Raw genomic sequence first — 14,441 nt, forward strand, 5'->3', positions numbered from 1 at the left:
ACATCGCAACTTAAGACCTCTATAATTGACACTGTGCTAAAAAAATCCGTTATTTTTGCTCTTGTTTTTACCTCTATTATTGAAACGAGTCTTACTTATTACCTCTGTAATTGAAATAATGTAGTTGTAGACAGCAGAAACAATATTTTAATAGCAATGATCATTTTATTTATATCTCCATCCAGAATTCAATTTATTTATTGGGTATCTATCACAGCCTGGTAGTAGGTGAAATAGTTTTGATCGATAAAAAACAAAGTAGGTATGCTTTTTACATTCTAATAAAACTTTCTTTTACAATTCAAGGGAATTTTTTAAACCCAAATGATAAGAAAATAAAGTGGTAATTAATGTAGTGTAAAAGTGCAAGTATAGACAGAAGCAATATATAGACCAGAAACCCAGAACGTAAGCGTGTAAATCTACTTTAAATGGTTATTTGCACCTCCATAAAAGAAATTTGTCAGAAGCAACCTCTATTAATGAAAACCTCTATAATTGACACAACGATTTTTTGAACCTCGTTAATTGACGCGACCTGCTTAAATGAAAAACCTGGTTAATTGACAAAAAATGGCCGGTCCCTTGAGATTGCAATTATCCAGGTTCCACTGTATACTAACTTATTATATAATAAGTTAGGTTGTTTATAACATGAATATAAAAGTAAAATACAAAAGCACATAAAAACAATGAAAATACACATTTTAAACATATTATAAAAAAACCTAACCTAGGGTGCCGCCGGCAGCGGGGCAGGACCCAAGCTGCAGGTGGTCAGGGCCACAGAGTGAGGAACCGACGTACTAAACGCGCCGTGTCCAAAATTACCGCCCGCGCTGCATCTGACCCTTGATTCAACCACCCAGCGAGTCTCTCTAGGTGTTGGTCGAGACTCTTCGCTATGAGACCGTTCACTGACACGACTATAGGAACTATGATTGTCGAGTCAACATTCCACATGGCGGTTATCTCGTGAGCTAAGTCTAGTTACTTGCTGGACTTGTCCTTCTCGGCCTTCACGAGATTCTCATCATGGAGGATGGTGACGTCGACGAGCACGGCCCGGCGCTGCGATCGATCTATCAGCATGATCTCAGGCTTATTGGCTACAATAGTCCTGTCAGTGATGATAGATCGATCCCAATAGAGCGTGGCACGACCATTTTCGAGAACTGGCGCAGGTGAGTACTTGTAGTACAGCACTTCGCGGTCCACAAGGCCGTATAGAAGGGCAAGCTGCTGGTGAATAATTAACTTATTATTATTAACTAAGTACCTCAGTATTATGGACCGAAAAGTAGAGAAGTCTACTTTTTGACTCGGGCATTTTGCTTTCGCCTAGTTGAAATTCACGGGTGACGGTTGTCGTTCGTTGATGTCTATGGTTGTATGGTTTGATTTTGTCTAAATCAAATCCATTAAAGCGTTTCGTGTATGATATTAGTTGAGTCGGGAGCTCCAAGCTGCAATAACTGTAGTTTAGCCGACGGAGTCATAATTGAAACATTTAAGTCGATGCCTCTGTACCCCAATGAACTGTCGTAATGTTTCTTTTGTGTCTCGCAACAAAACATGATCCAAAACATGAGCACGAGACACGGCGGCCGGACTGCGCATTTATTACCACTTACCAGCTCCTTATCGATCGCCGCGTACGATCTGTCTAGTGGATCGTTGCTCAACTATAGCTGGTCAAGCAAATCTTGACAGTAGAAAAAGTCGGCAAATAAAAAAAAATGTACCTATAGCGATTAAACGTACAAAAACTCTTATCGCATAACGATGCTTCGATACACGCAGGGCAGATCCATTTGTAAATTATTTTAAAACAACCTTCTCAATTATCAACCGTACCTAACATTAATATTAAAGCAACTTAAGTATGTATAAAACCGACCACAAACCACCCGGTTCATTTTAAGATAATATTTGAAGTCTGGTTTATATCGATTTTCAATGTGCCTTCAGTCGACAACAAGTTTATAGGTACTTATTGTCGACTGAAGGCACATTGAATAATGTATAAAATTCTAGCACCAAAAAATTTTCCGGTGGTAATCGCGCTTGACCCACAATTTTTTAACTGCCACTTGATAGCATTTCTAAAATACATATCACACGAAAATATATTGTTCCTCAAAAACTAGTTAAGATATAGATTTTTCAAACAATAAACCTCACTGCTTCTTCGTCTTTAACCCTTTCCAGGCCGCACCATCTACAAGGTTTTCCCAAAAAATCCAAATATAAATATTCCAATTAATCCAGCTATATGATTATTCGTTTGAAGACAAGTTACATTTCCCGAAAGTTAAATCTAATTTGAAGTTTAAATCGGATCGCAAAGGATTAAATTATATGTACATATGTACTAGGCCTGGAAAAGTAAAAGGAAAAGGCTCTATATAGGATTGAGGTTCGCGATGAAAACTTTTCTGCCTAGTGCTCCTACACATCGACACCAAGGTACAATTAGATGTAGTGCATAATCCAATCTTCACGAAACGCACGAACGTGTTATGCTATTTCAGCCAGTCTCCGTACAAAAAGTACTGGGGTAACGGAAGTAGGTAGCATGACAAATACGAACTTTTCCGAGAAAATATGATGGCAAAGGATTAGATATTCACTACATCTTGTAACACCGTATACGAATAAATAAGGGACAGTATACAAGTAAAAAACTTTGTTAGTCAATAAATGTAAAAACACATGTTTAATAGTGCTACATGAGTATTTATTGATCTTTGTAATAATAAGGTTTTACATTCATAGAGAACAGTGTTAAATCTAAAACTACACATTTTTATAATTGCAGACCTATTAACGTTACGCACATGCACCGTTCATTTCCTAGCCATTTACAGTTACAACAAATTACTGAGGTGCAGGCTCGCTCTATCTCCTATATTATTTAATCAATTGCACAATCTAATACTGCCCTGCTAAGCCGAGTGGCGCTATCTCAAAAGAAAATCCATTGCTAATTTATACTTTAGTTTCTATAACTGAGAATTCCATTTTCAAAATCATTTGTTTTTGAGATAGCGCTTTTCGGCTTAGCAGGGCAGAATTCCTTTTCGAAAAAATGTGTAGTTCTAAGTATTTGGCAAAGCGAAGCAGTTAACACATGGCTGTAACGAAATTTGAATAATTTTGAGCAACATTATCGCCCCGGGTCTTGTAATTTACAGGCAGTCTATATGAACGTAATTAATTTAAAATATGCATAAATATAGAGTGGTAAACGTAAAACAGAATCATATTCTTATACCTAGATACTTACTGTTAAATCACTTCGTGAAGTCAGCATCATAAGTAGCGGCTCAAATGATGCGCCAAAAGTATCTACAATTCCCTCTAATGGTCTAACATAAGACAGATATGTTTCTAGTAATATGCAAAACAAATAGATTAAGATACTTTTATCAGGAACTGTAGAGATATATGATACCTATATAATATCAACTACCCTTGAATATCAGCTACCTTGAAAATGATGACAAGGTGTACAGTTGGTACTAATCGTACAAATACAGGATGTTTATTGTTTAGCCGTACTCTGCAATGTAAGTTCTTTGAACATAATGTACTACTTTTAGCATTAATTACAAGTGATTGAAGATCCCCTGAGAGATTCATTGTGTAAGATCAATATTTCAGTAGGTAACTGATTTTTATATTACAAATGCCGTTTTCAATGCGTACTGATTATACAACATCATAATATGTATTACTATATTACTCCGTAAACCGTATATTAAACGTAATAAAACTAATTAGTACTTAATAATGTTTTCACTGTATAATAGTCTGTTTGAGATCCTGAAAACGATAAAAAATAAAGATACTACTCATAAAAATACGTGTCATATCTCATTAGATTCCTCATGATGTCTTGAAAAATGTATTCGAAGCGTGTATTAGCACACAAAAAATATCAAAAGTTATAAACAAAAAAAGGGAGGAAAAAGTAGTTATTTTTTATTTCCCTAATATCTCAAAAAGCGTTAATATTTAAGAAACCAAAATTAATATTATAAAAGAGGAGGATATTTCCAATCAAACATTCCATACTTGCAGAACTGTATCTCCATTATTTATACTTTTTATCCAACGCTGAACACAGGCCTCCGCGCCTCATTTTCGAGAAACGCGCGCGGCGTGAAAAAACCACTTTTTGTGTGCAAATACACGCTTCGAATACATTTTTCTAGACATCATGACGAATCTAATGAGGTATCTCCTCGGAGTAACTAACAATGGAGCCGCCATTAACAGGCGTTCCCCTCTGTCGAAAATAGGCGGCCAATGGTCAACCACATGTCAACCATATGTATGGACTGACGTTTATCTGACATGACGTACCTATACATTTGATGTGCCCCTCCCCCGCAAAAAACGGCAGACTATTTTGTACCGAAAATTTTAGACATGGCGTCTCCGTTGGTTATATACTCTAAGGGTATCTCACGTATTTTTAGGAGTAGTATCTTTATTTTTCACCGTTTTCAGGATCTCGAACAGACTAATAACTAATGACACCTAATTCAGTAAAGAAATATCGAGTACGAGGACCTACTTAAGATTTGATAGTTAAGAACAAAATTAGGTAAGTAAATAATCATTTTCATTGTCATCATTTTACTACACGCCACTTTTGCCTTGCCCGCCTTTCCAGTGTCTAGAGTACTGAAACTTAAATTCACTGTAGTTTGCTTACTCACATAAAGAAAAGTATGTTAATGTGTGAGTACCACAGATAATATAATCTAAATTATTCAGAATTCTACAAGTTACGTCAATCACGTGGTCATCAAAATCACTACAGTGGATCTGGTTGTGCTACTCCTACGTAGGCCTCAATACATGGCAGCGAATTCCTTCTTGACAACATTGAAATAGTCTTGAGTGGCCTCGGCCAAATCGCGGTCACCAGCCGAGGGATCATCGAGGCCTAAACTGTGCCGTGGGCTGCCTTCTTCCGCTTGCCGCTGCTTCAAACGGATTTCACGAAGTCGGGCTTCAAGAATTTTTTCTCGCTTTGTCTCGCGTTCAAATACCTAAATTCAAATTACCACATTGAATAATTTTACGGTTTAGACTCACATGTTTTTAGTCAAATTATACAATGTTAGTATGTCTCACAACAGTTTAAATTCGAAAATTACCACATTTGTACTTTCGCTAGGAAGGTGAAGTGTAAACTTCCTAACTATTACAAATACCTACGTTTTATTGTTAAAGGAGTAAACCCTCTTGAACATTCCATTTACTTAAAACACAACACTGCTGACTGTAGACACCTTGAAGTTAGATCCAGAAATATTGTATTTTCAACACGTTGAATGTAAATGTAACTTACCGCCATCATGAGATTCTTGTCATTTTTGTCAGATGCAGTCATGAATGCTGATAGTTCCAACATAAAAGTAGAGCCTTTTTGAGTACCAACAGCTACTAGCGCACCCTGTAAAAAATAGAATAAGGACCGTATCGTAAATTATGGATGCAACTTAGCCGTTTTTTCTGGTATTATATTTTTATTTCAGTATTACACATAGGTATGGTTAAATTAGTGCTTTAATAATATGTACCTAAGTAAAATTTCGTCCTGGGACATCACGTAAAGCATATGGTTTGGACAATATTTACCTAATCCTCCCGAGTAACTGCAACGATTGTGGACAAATACTACAAGAAAATTTGCGGTTTGCGAACAAGACGAGATATTACATAAAAGAAATCGTTCTATTACATATGATTCGTAAAGCGAAACATCTGGGCATAGCCTAATCATTTCTTTTAATTGGAAAAAAGTTTTGGATCTGTGCATGGTGGCCTTTTAGAGAATATGGCATGTTACTTACGACAACCCCGACTTTGGTATACAATATAACCATCACGGAGCATTTCTATCGACCTGCTCTAGCCATGGTTCAACGCCATGAATGTCGGTTAGATTATTTTAGCAGTTTCCCTCATTTCGCTTTCGTCAGAAATTGACGGGAATCCAAAATGTTACATAAAAAGTCGTTTTCATGTAAAATTAAAAATTCACCACATTTATTCTGTGGATGTTCAATTGAGCGATTGCTCAATTCATGATTAATTAACTGATTAATTGATTATTTTTATTAATTGATTGTTTCACGATTATGAAAAGGACACTTAGATGGCATATTTTGGCAGCATATTAACCTTTTGTTTCTTTAAATCGTACTAAGGAATCGGTGAAATAGTCTCACATTAAGCTCGATAGGCTGGTCCAAATTATATATGCTAGACGGTATTAAAATCATCATAAATTCCCTAAAATAAAATCAATGCAAAACCTTCTTATATCCCTTCTGGTTGGTAGGTCCTAATTGGTTTACCAACGTTTTGTTACGTACTATCGCTGTCTATAGAGGATTTGTACTCTTATGGCTCCTTCCAAATTGCATCCCTTTTAATATATTTAAGCAGGTATATGTAGGTAGGTATACCTGTTCGTGAATCCTGACTTTGACAAGGGGGTCGTCGCCCAAATACATCGTAAGGACGGGTTTTCTCTGGCTGCGCAGGAGGTCCCACGCCGAGATGACGCCGTCCGCGCCCGTGCTCAGTAGCAGGGAGCACCTGCCGGTTAAGTTACAGTACAGTATATACAGGGTGATTCAGGAGACGTGAGCAGGACTAACACTGCGCAGTTCGTAAATTATAAGCAACTGTTTCGTATCAGTATTAGTGAGGTTAACGTTAATTTTCTAGTCGTGTTGAAAAAAAAGTTATTAATTTATTTACGACATGCATGGTCACCCTAAAAGTAGAATACTAAACTACCGATATTCTATGTCAAATTGAATGTCATAACTGTCATCACTGTCTGGTTACTTTTGAAAAGTCGTATGTCACTCAAGTTTGACAGTTTATTTTCTTCGTAATCAAAATACTGTCATTACGGTTAAAGAGGTTTTATGTTTATTAATTAGGTCTTGTAGGGTGACCATGGTTGTAGAGAATGAAATTTGCCCTCACCAAAAAGTTAAATAATAGGAAAAAGTTTGGTTGTTTCACCTAAATATCACTGTCGAGTGATCGATCAATTATCAGTTACTGAGTATGCAGGATTAGTCCTGCTCACGTCTCATGAATCACCCTGTAGAGAATGTACTAATATTATAAAAATAATCCCCGAGAAAGATATATCGATGAAATAAGTAATTATTAGTAAATCAGACGCGGCCAGGGGCTTTTGAGAAAAAAATGCCGTTTTGAGGTATTATAATAAATTACTACGTGTATGCGTTTATGATTTAACTTGATAAATCTAGCCGCATTTTCATAAGAGTCGAGAACCGTCAGTTAGGTTAAGGTTTGAACTATTTCTGTACATTATACCTATTTATTGTACAATAATTATAATTAGACGAACCTCGTGGGACTCCACGTGGCGCAAGTAATTTTGTGTCGCATCGGAGGCATCGACAGCACGGGTGAGTCGTGGCAATCCTCGCTCCACACCTGCAGCCTCCAGTCTCCCACGGTCAAGAAGTCCTTCAAGAAATACGGATTGCGCTCCAATGACCGCACCGTGCCAGTATGTGCTGGGTACTGTAAGCACAATATGAGATGAATGAAACAATACCTACATAATTTTTAAGAAAAAAAAACCGACTTCTATGGGGGCCGGTGAAAAATTATTTTAGATGGTGCACTATGTAGACAAGGAGGTAAAACCACCCACTTTCCTAGTAGCATTTCGTTTCTGTAAGGGTCGCAGTTCTAATCTAACAAACAAAAGTGTTTGTTTGGTACTGTGAGGATCGCAGTTCAAACCTAGCCTAATCCACTTAACGGCGCATGCGGTGCGGTGTAAGGGGCTACCTCCAGAATCTCGCGAACTAAATTGACAGGTCAATCTGCACAAATGATACCACAGTTTGGCCAGTGCTGTTCATATCGATATTTTCAAAAAAGTTTGAATTAGAGAATATCGCGAAAATTCACCGCTAGGGGCGCTACTGTTGCACGGTCAGTTAAAATGTATCTTTAAGTAATTTAAGTTATTTTACAAATGTTACTTGGTATTTCGAAAATTATGCAATTTTATAGTAAGTAATAGAGACAAGGATATTGGATTAAAAATATTGTAAATATTTTATATAGAAATATGTCATTCGCATCCACACCTCCTGATTTGATCGGTAACGTCAAATCACGACCTTCCAATATAATCAACCACTTTTCTGGTCACATTCATATAAATCGAAATCGGTTGTGACTTAAATTGTAACCCCTTTATAATTATGACTTGGGTAGTAAGTGCAACAACTTACCTACTTATCGATATCATTTTATCGACATATACCCGTGACTATTTTTTCTTTGCTATTCCTGGTATCATTTTATTTGTCAAACTCATGTCATGTCAATTTAGTTCGCGAGTTTCTGGAGGCAACTTGTAAGATTGGCATCATCATACTTTATACCTACATCTTATGGTAGGTAATCATAGTGGTTTATCATAGTGGTTTTCCGGGGCCGGACTCGGACCCGGGTCCGGGTCTGGGTGCGAGTCCGAGTCCGGGTGCGAGTCCGAGTCCGGGTCCGAGTAGGTCCGAGTCCGAGTCCGATTCCGGATCCGAGTCCGAGTCTGAGTCCAAGTCCGTTGTCTAAATCCGGGTCCGAGTCCGGGTCCGAATTCGGGTCACAGTCCGAATCGGATCCGGGTATGAGTCCGGTTCTGGGTCCGAGTCCGGGTCCCACTCCAAGTCAAAATCTAAATTCGAAATCACCAAACGTGTACTATGCGTCGTTGAAGAGTTATGTTCTGATCATCATCAGCAGTTCCACTTCATCAAATGTGACAGTTTTTAATGTAAATACTTGATTTTATGATGTAAATACAAAAAAATCTATACGTATGCCTTAAAGATTCGAGGAGTTCCCTCGAGTCCTCATGGATCCCATGTTCAGAACTTGAGCTTGACATAAATGTGGCTTAAAAACCAAACCTGCTTAACAAACATAACGAAGAGGAAAATTCGCCAAATGCGAGCTATGCGTCGTTAAAGAGTTCCGTTCTGGTCATCATCAGTAGTTCCACTTCATCAAATGCGACAGTTTTTAATGAAAATACTTGATTTTCTGATGATGATGATTTAGTTCGCGAGATTCTGGAGGTAGCCCCTTACACCGCACCGCATGCGCCGTTAAGTGGATTAGGCTAGGTTTGAACTGCGATCCTCACAGAACCAAACAAACACTTTTGTTTGTTAGATTAGAACTGCGACCCTTACAGAAACAAAATGCTACTAGGAAAGTGGGTGGTTTTACCTCCTTTTCTACATAGTGCACCATCTAAAATAATCTTTCACCGGCCCCAATAGAAGTCGGTTTTTATTTCTTAAAAATTATAGATTTAGAAGTCGGTTAAAAAGAAGAGATGAATTAAACAAGTGTAAATGCTGTATAAGTCTTTCATAACAATCAGTTTAGGTATGATTAGTTGATTAGGTACTGAACATTCGTTTAATTGTGACACTATATCTCACCTGGATTGGTAGTTTATCCAGTTGAGTTTTTCCTTTCCGGTTACCGTTAACGACGTAACCGTTGTCTGTTCCGACCATGAATCGCGTTGGGATAGTGAATTCGTATTCCAACGTGCTAATGCCGAAAGCTTTTGCCATGCTAGGAACATCAAACGTGTATTTCGCGATATCAATAATCATTTCATCAGTAGGCTCGGACATATTTCGCGCGTCCCACCATTTACACGTACCATCGGCTCCGCCCGAAAAGAATTCTAGTCCGGACTTGCTGTTTATGAAGAGCACATTACGCACCATGTCACGGTGCGCCACGTGCGGCGGGCACGCCGACACCGCTTGGCTCCCGCGCCGTATGTCAAACAACACTACTTGGCCGGTAACTAGTCCTCCCGCCAGCATAGTGCTATCTTTTGGATTAAATTGTAAATCCAGTAATATGGACGGAGGCATAAAATTCATAAATGGCTCCGCGGGGGTCTCCACGTCCCATAATAATCCGTAGATGCTGCCTTGTGGGTTACGGTAAAAATTCATGTCCACGTAAGAAACAGCAAATCGCATTTGACCTTCGGGCTGCCAGCAGATGGAGGAAATGGGGCGGCCTCCCATAGGGTCGCGGTACACGTTGACAGTGCGCATGCTGTTCTTCTCTACGGGCGGCATACTAGCCATATCCGAGTAATATATTTGGTACATATCGATTGCATTATTTTGCAGTGCGTAGTGTTCCATACCCTGTACAATTTATGAGGTAACCATAAAATATGAGCATTAAGAATAAGAACTAGAGTAAGACCAAGACAATTCTGCAGAGATCTTGATAGCCCACGCAGTGCAAGTGTTAGGTGTTTTCATATTATAAACTTCAAACTTCTATGAAATTATAACGTATAATAACACTTATACTGCGCAGGCTATCAAAATCGCTGCAGACTTTTCTTGGTCTAACTCTATGTATTTAGTTAGTGTACGTATCATCAATTTCGATAGCGAAATTATTGATGAGGTACATTTTCTGTGTTAGGTACAAACACTTAAAATATAATAAGAAGCTTACGGGGCAGAGAGCATTGACACAGTTGATATATTCATCTTCCTTTTCGACCTTGCGGCGGTAACGTTGCGTGGCTTCAGGGTCGAGTACATTGATATCCTTGGGCCAGCCACCTTCAGCGTGGTTGATTCCCGTCGTATTGTATTTAGCTCTACAAAATAAGCATATTAGGCACACGGCAGCAACCTGGTATTTGGAATAGGAATGCTTAGCCAAATACCTCGATAGGGGTGTAATAGAAATCCCGTTTATTCTTAAAATGTATGCAGCGTTCCATGCCTAAAAGGTCCTTATGCTCCATGTGCATAAGGACCCTTGGATGATGGAATGCCACATATAAGAAGTTTATGAAGCAAAAAAATTTAAAGGGACATTCGTTCCTGATACCACAAATGTTTGACTTTATTCACTTAGAAGTAATTGAAGTCATCTAAATATATATATTACGTTCAGCCACATTTTGCTTATTTAGGGGATTAAATTGGGATAAAAAGAGCAGTTCTTTTTCTTCATCGGGGTTCAAATGGCACACGAGGTAACAGACACACTACTGCGTTCACCACTCTGGTTTGAAATAGCTACGGATCCTACTGTCACTGAGAAGGCTTATATAGTTTATCTACCGCCTTGTGTTGATTTCATGTTGCGAGAAGTTTGGAGTGTTCTGGATGGCCTGGTGTACTGGGTTCCGCAGTATGAAAGCTTTCTGTTCAATGGGGTTAGGCAGAATGGTGTCGCACAATTCTGGCCCTTGTTCACAGAACATGGGCTGTCTTCCGAAGTCTCGCCGTTTCTTTATATACGAGTAAGTATACATTACACAGTTATTTGCAGGCCTTTTCTCAAATAAATTAAATAAAATACTTTATTTTAAATATTAATTACTGGAATATTAATTTATGTAACAATAAAAAATAGTAATAGTGCAAGGAAACATACAAGAAATCGACTGATATATGTCTAAAACAATTGCTGCAGTTTTTGACAAGAATACCACTTTTTTTTACTTGCCCCGTTTCGACTGTAACCTTGAGTACTTTGAGCCATCGTCGGCCAATCTGTACGTGATCTGGACTAGACACCACAAACACGGAAGAAAGAATGAGCGCGCCGGGACTAGATCTGGACCTCCTAGTGAGTACCTATTATATTCTTTGTTTATGTAAACACAAGACTAATTAATATCTGGGAGACCGAGTTTGCTCGGAAATCGTATAAAAACTCAAAAATGCGCGTTTTCCCAGAGAGAGAGACTAGCTAGATCGATTTTTCGGCCCCGAAAACCCGCAAATTCATAGAAATCGTTAGAGCCGTTTCCGAAATCCCCGATATATACAGGGTGATCAATCCAAATGGGTCAGTATGGAGAAGTCAGAAACTATGAGAGATAGCGAAACCTGTTCTTAGGAACTGTGGCTTCGATTTTAGATTTAATAATAATGGCATTACATTTTTTTAAATCTATCATATATAACCGGGAATCGAACCTGGTCGAAGTCTCTGTAAATAATGTTAGGTATAAATTATGTAACATTTTTCGTTGTTATTGTTGATGGTGCGAATCACAAGTCACAAATTTTTAATATTGTTTATGTAAATGAAAGAAAAACCCAACAATAAGATAATTATTTTATTTTAGAAATCGCTTCGCTCGCTCGCTCGCAACGAGATCGCTTACGTAGAACACTTCTATGGGCATCAAAGGATTGATTTCGCCGCGCCGCGCCGCGCCGCGTTCGCGCGTTGTTCGCCTACGTAAGACGTAGCGTAATGCATAATATCGATGTAGAAGATATGCATAAGTCTCAGGCATAAGTGGTCTATTCAGATAAATGATTGATGATGAGTTGATGACCGATCTTCGAGCAACACCGGATTCCGACACGTCGGTCCCAAGCGATATCTCACCGTACAAATCTTTCTGCCATTTTTCGCGGGGGGAAAGGTGCACACAGTCGCACTTCTCATACACTTACATACAAAATCCAATCTGTAATGACAACACGAATACATAGAAAATGACACACGTCAAAGACAAATCTTGCAAACCTCGATCTCTTGTGACTAGTGTCACAACTCGCACACTAACACATTTTCGTTGAAGTATGTCATTGTATTTTGAGAGATGAGAAGTCGGATTTGTCGCTCGACCGATCCGTAATTTGTACTGAGCGAGCAAAATCGATAAATCCAACAATTACTTGAGACTAAAATATAATAATTGTATTTAAATGTAATTAAACGTATGATATGTAAAAAAAAATATTACATGTGAAATGTAACACTTTCTTTTTGTAAATTTGATGTCCCCGACCTCTTTAGTTTTATAACAGAAAACCGAACAAACAGGCATTTTTGTGCAGCAGTGTTCACGCGCACGTCTGGACTCAGTCTAGTGAAAAATCCAAGTGCAACTAGTTTTATTACCCGCGCTAGATTAGATTGACGCGCTAATCTTGTACCTCGGCAGAGGGGAAATAGTGCGAATGCCGCCTCCCTTCCTTGTTGCTCGAAGTGACCGATTCATATTAATGACAACATTTTGCAAATTATTTAAATTGTGGGCATTTCAGTCTAATGTTTACACAAGATTTCATAATCAAAATTTGGTCCTTATACTTTCAGGATCAATTATACAAATAAATACTTACTACACCCGATTACATGAAGAATATTGACCAGGTTCGATTCCCGGTTATGTACAGTCAGCAGCAGAAGTTGCTAAGAGGGCGTGGTGTTCAAAATTACCTTTACATTTTCTTATTCTGTTGACAATAAAGTCGCGTCAAGATCATTTTCAACACCTGGCCCGGTTAGCAACTTCTGCTGCTGACTGAGTGATGAGTTTAAAAAAAATTGAATGTCATTACTAGTAAATCTAAAATCGACGCCATGGTTCCTAAGAACAGATTTCGCTATCTCTCATAGTTTCTGACTTCTCCATACTTACCCATTTAGATTGATCACCTTGTATATTATAAATATAAATAAATATACAAGAATTGCTCGTTTAAAGGTATTAGATTATAGGAGTTTTGTATGTGTACCTACTGTGCTTTTATTGTATTTTAGACTCTGGGGGTTTGGGGGAGTGTATTTTATCTTATGTAGGGTAGAGTAGACCTCAATATTTTATCTATGTATATTGGTATTCAAAGTTAAAGCTTTGTCGTACCCTCAAGTCATAGTAGGTACCTAAATATGTATTATGTATGTCCTACATCTATTGTATTTGTCATCGGTTGCCAGATGAATTATTGTCTGAAATGAATAAAACTACATAGAGTTAGACCAAGAAAAGTCTGTTACGATTTTGATAGCACACGCACAGTGCAAGTGTAATTTATATATCATAATTTCATACAAGAGTGACGTTTAAAATATCACTTGCACAGCGCATGCTATCAAAATCGCTGCAGACTTTTCTCGGTCTAACTCTAATAATAGGAACGGCCCCATTCGTGAAACGTTCAAGATAACATTTCGAATATTTAAGATATTTCAGTGATAGAGTCTGTTCGGAAAGAGAAGATTCGTGGAATAAGGCACTGGTCCCACCGCGAGCTAGTAAACTATGAGCTATCGGCTATAAACACGAACAAAAGATAAGCACTCCCGTGTAAATAAAAGAGACACGGCGATATTTATAGCTCACCGCTGGGCGAGTAACTATAAATATCGCCGTGTCTCTTTTATTTACACGGGATGTGCTTATCTTTTGTTCGTGTTTATAGCCGATAGCTCATAGCTTACTAGCTCGCGGTGGGACCAGTGCCTAAATGGTGCCCAATACATTCCACGACTCTTCTCTTCCCAATGAGACTCTACTTATAAATAACATTTTT

The 14,441-nt window shown here is 38.2% G+C and overlaps 2 protein-coding genes across 2 annotated transcripts in view; one reads left to right on the plus strand and one right to left on the minus strand.

Annotated features, from left to right (window-relative positions):
- The window catches only part of LOC134679024 (angiopoietin-related protein 2), a 121,967-nt gene that overhangs the window by 73,564 nt on the left and 33,962 nt on the right, over nt 1-14,441 (plus strand). The window lies entirely within an intron of this gene.
- On the minus strand, nt 4,866-11,413 carry LOC134679107 (dynein intermediate chain 3, ciliary-like). Its single transcript, XM_063537949.1, has 7 exons — nt 11,220-11,413; nt 10,600-10,747; nt 9,543-10,277; nt 7,421-7,599; nt 6,492-6,624; nt 5,369-5,473; nt 4,866-5,066 (listed from the first exon to the last, which is right to left on the minus strand). Exons 1-7 carry the CDS (start codon nt 11,411-11,413, stop codon nt 4,866-4,868), a joined length of 1,695 nt encoding a protein of 564 aa, XP_063394019.1.

This window comes from Cydia fagiglandana, chromosome Z (genome assembly GCF_963556715.1).
Source record: "Cydia fagiglandana chromosome Z, ilCydFagi1.1, whole genome shotgun sequence".
NCBI classification, from domain to species: Eukaryota; Metazoa; Arthropoda; class Insecta; order Lepidoptera; family Tortricidae; genus Cydia; species Cydia fagiglandana.

Bases quoted from the DNA above. Each gene is read 5' to 3' on its own strand.
- LOC134679107 (XM_063537949.1), bottom strand. From the start codon at position 11,413: ATGTATACTTACTCGTATATAAAGAAACGGCGAGACTTCGGAAGACAG. The intron at 6,625-7,420 runs GTTCGTCTAATT...CTTAACCGGCAG, and splicing joins GCCACGTGGAGTCCCACGAG to GTGCTCCCTGCTACTGAGCA. The intron at 5,474-6,491 runs GTATACCTACCT...TATTTTTTACAG, and splicing joins AAGTCAGGATTCACGAACAG to GGTGCGCTAGTAGCTGTTGG.